The following is a 4,442-nucleotide window of genomic DNA, read 5'->3' as shown; positions in this document are numbered from 1 at the left end:
AACTTTGCCCCAGGTGTGTCTGTTAAAACAGATGGAGACAACTTCTTTCTAGCCAAGTTTCCATCCACTTGTCAATTTAATTTACAGTATCTGAATTTTGGTAAAAAATATAAATAAAAACTCAAGCAAATAAAGCCGCTGAAAGTGTTGATGCTTCATTAAAATCAACGTGCAACCCAGCTGACAGGTGAAGAACACACCAAAATCACTAGCTAACTTACTTTAAATGTGAAGAACTATAGACCAAAAACAGGCTTAAGTGAACTGACAACATGAGTTAGACGACTTACAGTTCTCAAAGAGGCACACACACAATCTCAGCTGATTAACCTCCGGACAGCTAGTCTCTTTTTCTTTTCTCTCACTTTTTTCTCTGTGTGGCGCGTGTCCGCGCCACTCCGATATGACAACCTCTTGTACAAAATTAAAGTAACGAGCCAATTTTGTAAAATGTAAGGAGTAGAAAGTACCGATATTTCTGTTAAAATGTAAGGCGTAGAAGTAAAAAGTCGCCACAAAAAAAATAGTAAAGTAAAAATATCAGAAAAATCTACTTGAGTACAGTAACGAAGTATTTGTACTTCATTACTTCCCATCTCTGCAGATGGGTTTGGAATTTGGAGCAGTTTGGACAGCATTGAATATTGGATATCAATAAACTGAATTAAACTAAATAACAGAATAATAAAGGTTGAGGAAAAAATTTTGAGAAAAAAAAATTTGAGAAAAAGCTTGCAGTGATCTGCAGGTATTCCACAAGTGGCCCTTGTCTAGAAGAAGTCTCCAAGCTAATCCTGCCTTGTACTGACCAAAGTTAAAGAGTTATCTAGCTGATGGAATCTTACCTTGCTACTGAGTATGTGTGACTCTCAACAAAGCATATGATAGAAGTCAGGATCGTCAGGTTAAGAACATTTCTCGTTGTTTCATAACAACGAGAAATGTTGAAAGGTAAAAGGACCTTTGAAGAAGGATATATTAAAGTTTTTTTCTTATAGATTACTTTGATTGAATTTGTGTTCGGTGTCCCACCCACAGGTGCCCAGGGCCCTGACTCCTGTAAGCAGCAGCATGCCTCCGTTCCCCCAGAGCTCCGTCACCCAGGAGGAGCTCATGGTCTCCATGGTGACTGGGCTGGCTTCTCTTACCTCTCGTACCTCCATGGGTGTCCTTGTGGTTGGCGGCGTGGTAAGGAGATACACACACACACACACACACACATACACACACATACAGATGAGGAATGAAGGCCTGGGTAAAGACGACAGTGAGATGTGGAGTAAGGGGTGTTTTTACTTTTATGATGCGCGTTTGCATATTGTATAATACACTTGTTATGACATTTATTTTGAGGACTCACGACTACAGGGCTTAAAGTATTTCGGCACCGTGCCAGATCTCCGGCATGCGGCCGTGAGGAAAAATAAATAAATAAATCTGGGAACTTGCATGCGGTTTTATATTTTCACCTTCCTATCATATGAGAGGAACGCAACTCTAACTAACGCAGAGTTTAAAGTAAAGGCCTTGTCCCAGAGTTTTGAAGTCTAGCTTTGTGAAAAGATAAACAAAGCAAAGTTTTTAATAAATGTACATGAAGCAACCAATGTCAACATGGACAAACTCATGACTGTACTAATTTGCTTTTTTTGATAATGACCTGGCCAAAGTAACAACACAACATCTAGAAAGTTTTGTTTTCACAATGATTTAATGAAGGATTATGATTTTTTACAATATGGAAATCTACATTGACTCTTGATTCAATTTATGGTTGGAAGAAGTGAAAATGTATCCAAAACTTTTTACTAAGGACTTTTAACTGTTTTGTCAGTCAAATGAACTTTAATGAGTGCATATTGAAACATTACACTGTGGGGAGAACCCCCCCAAGATAAGTTCCAGGCTCAGGATTTCTTTTCACTTTAAGCCCAGAGACTAGATACATTAAAATTGACTTATCTCTTCATGCTTGGTTGATTTTAAAGAGAAATAGCTTTTTGTGCGACCATCATCTGAGTAATGTTGACAGAGCTTGACCCATGTCTGGACCCATGTCACAGCAGCTGATATATCTGTAGTCAGATTGTGCTTAGATATAAGGAGGAGGCTTGAGGCAGACCTAAAGCTGTGATGATGTCTGCAGATCTGGAAGGCAGTGGGCTGGCGTCTGATCGCCCTGTCAGTGGGTCTGTACGGACTCCTCTACATCTATGAGCGGCTCACCTGGACAACCAAGGCCAAGGAAAGAGCCTTCAAGAGACAGTTTGTTGACTACGCCAGCGAGAAGCTGCAGCTCATTGTCAGCTACACCGGATCCAACTGCAGCCACCAAGTCCAGCAGTGAGCATGTTAACAGCACATGGGCATTACTATGCACCGCATAATCAGTGATTTGAAGGAATCTGTTGTTGTTTTTTCTAACCCTGCTTGTGTCCCTGCTGTTTGTGCTAAGGGAGTTGGCAGGTGTCTTTGCTCAGCTCTGCCAGCAAGTAGACGTAACCCGTCAGAACCTGGAGGATGAGATCACTGAAATGAACAGCAAGATGGAGCTGCTGGACAGCCTTCAGAGTAAGGCCAAGCTACTGCGGTAAGGACGTGACATACTCAGCCAACATATACACAACCAGACAGATTGGTGGGGCTAATCAGGAATCACATTCAACAACTTAAATTCTCCAGGTTTGCTAATGCTTTGTATACATTTACACATATGTAAAATATACAAGAAGAGACTCGTCATCAACTTGCAGATTTATCCATACGTGTATCAAACAAAAAAGCAGACTTTAAGCCAGCTACATTTGAAAATACATTTTCTAATTGTTATGGACCTCCATTCACAATAAAGCGTAGTGAAAATGGGTGCTAGAATGGCTACATCTTAAATGTACCTGCTGAAGCTTAGTTTATGGTAGCCGCGGTGTTCCTGGTGCGAGGTACGCGCGCCATGAAACAACGTCACCATGGCTCTGGTGAAGTCACCGCAAGCTGAATTTTTTTCGGCTGGGAAGAGCACGTTAACCTGTACAAACATCTGTGGATTTCTCCATGTACAAACATGAAATATGTGGTCAGGGAGAGACTCCACACTGGGAGAGGAAGAAGCATTCTGCTGGAGAGTGCGGAAAAACATGACAGATAGCTTTATGAAAGCAAAGAAAACACATGCACTGTAATGACACATGAACCATAACCATATATTGTCATGACAAAACAAATGACACTAAATGAAGTGTTACGTTATAAATGTTTATGACTTGTTTATGATGTTTTATGACAGTGTCATGTCACTCTTATGTAGATACCTTCAAGTTGTGTACTTTCAAGTGTAACCAAGTGTTCTTCACAGTGTTACAGGCAGACAGTCGTTTAGATTTGGATATAAAAAGCAGTGGCGTTAACAATTAGATAAATGTGATGTTTGGCGGTTTTGTGTTAATCATGGATATGTTCACTACTGTTACCAGGCAGCCCGCTTTCCTTAACTTCCGGGCTCTTCTTCTCTACTACTTCTTGCTCATTCACACGCCTGTGCCTTTGCAAAAGTATTCGGCCCCCTTGAACTTTTTGACCTTTTGTCCCATTTCAGGCTTTAAACATAAAGATATAAAACCGTAATTTTTTCCTGAAGAATCAACAACAAGTGGGACACAATTATAAAGTGGAATGAAATTTATTGGATAATTCAAGCTTTTTTAACAAATAAAAAACTGAAAAATTGGGCGTGCAAAATTATTCAGCCCCTTTACTCTCAGTGCAGCAAACTCTCTCCAAATTCAGGGAGGATCTCCGAATGATCCAATGTTGACCTAAATGACTAATGACAATAAATAGAATCCACCTGTGTGTAATCAAGTCTCTGTATAAATGCACCTGCTCTGTGGTAGTCTTAGAGGTCTGTTTAAAGTGCAGAGAGCATCATGAAGAACAAGGAACACACCAGGCAGGTCCCAGATACTGGTGGGAGACTCCGTCCATAGGACAACAATCAGTTGTATACTGCACAAATCTGGCCTTTATGGAAGAGTGGCAAAAAGAAAGCCATTTCTTAAAGATATCCATAAAAAGTCTTGTTTAAAGTTTGCCATAAGCTACCTGGGAGACGCACCAAACGTGGAAGAAGGTGCTCTGGTCAGATGAAACCAAAATCAAACTTTTTGGCAACAATGCAAAACGATATGTTTGGCTTATAAGCAACACTGCTCATTCCCACCGTCAAACATGGTGGTGGCACTATCATGGTTTGGGCCTGCTTTTCTTCAGCAGGGACAGGGAAGATGGTTAAAATTGATGGGAAGAGGGATGGAGCCAAATACAGGACCATTCTGGAAGAAAACCTGATGGAGTCTGCAAAAGACCTGAGACTGGGACAGAGATTTGTCTTCCAACAAGACAATGATCCAAAACATAAAACAAAATCTACAATCCAGGTGTTAGAA

At 40.6% G+C, this 4,442-nt stretch overlaps 1 protein-coding gene across 2 annotated transcripts in view; it reads left to right on the top strand.

Annotated features, from left to right (window-relative positions):
* The window catches only part of mfn2 (mitofusin 2), a 47,830-nt gene that overhangs the window by 32,115 nt on the left and 11,273 nt on the right, over positions 1–4,442 (top strand). For both annotated transcript variants that reach the window (XM_032521080.1, XM_032521081.1), the window contains exons 15-17: positions 1,039–1,188; positions 2,147–2,343; positions 2,456–2,590. In XM_032521080.1, coding sequence (XP_032376971.1) covers positions 1,039–1,188; positions 2,147–2,343; positions 2,456–2,590 — 482 coding nt within the window. The remainder of the gene's footprint in view (positions 1–1,038; positions 1,189–2,146; positions 2,344–2,455; positions 2,591–4,442) is intronic.

Source organism: Etheostoma spectabile, chromosome 7 (assembly GCF_008692095.1).
Source record: "Etheostoma spectabile isolate EspeVRDwgs_2016 chromosome 7, UIUC_Espe_1.0, whole genome shotgun sequence".
NCBI classification, from domain to species: Eukaryota; Metazoa; Chordata; class Actinopteri; order Perciformes; family Percidae; genus Etheostoma; species Etheostoma spectabile.
This window is presented reverse-complemented; position numbering and strand designations above follow the sequence as displayed.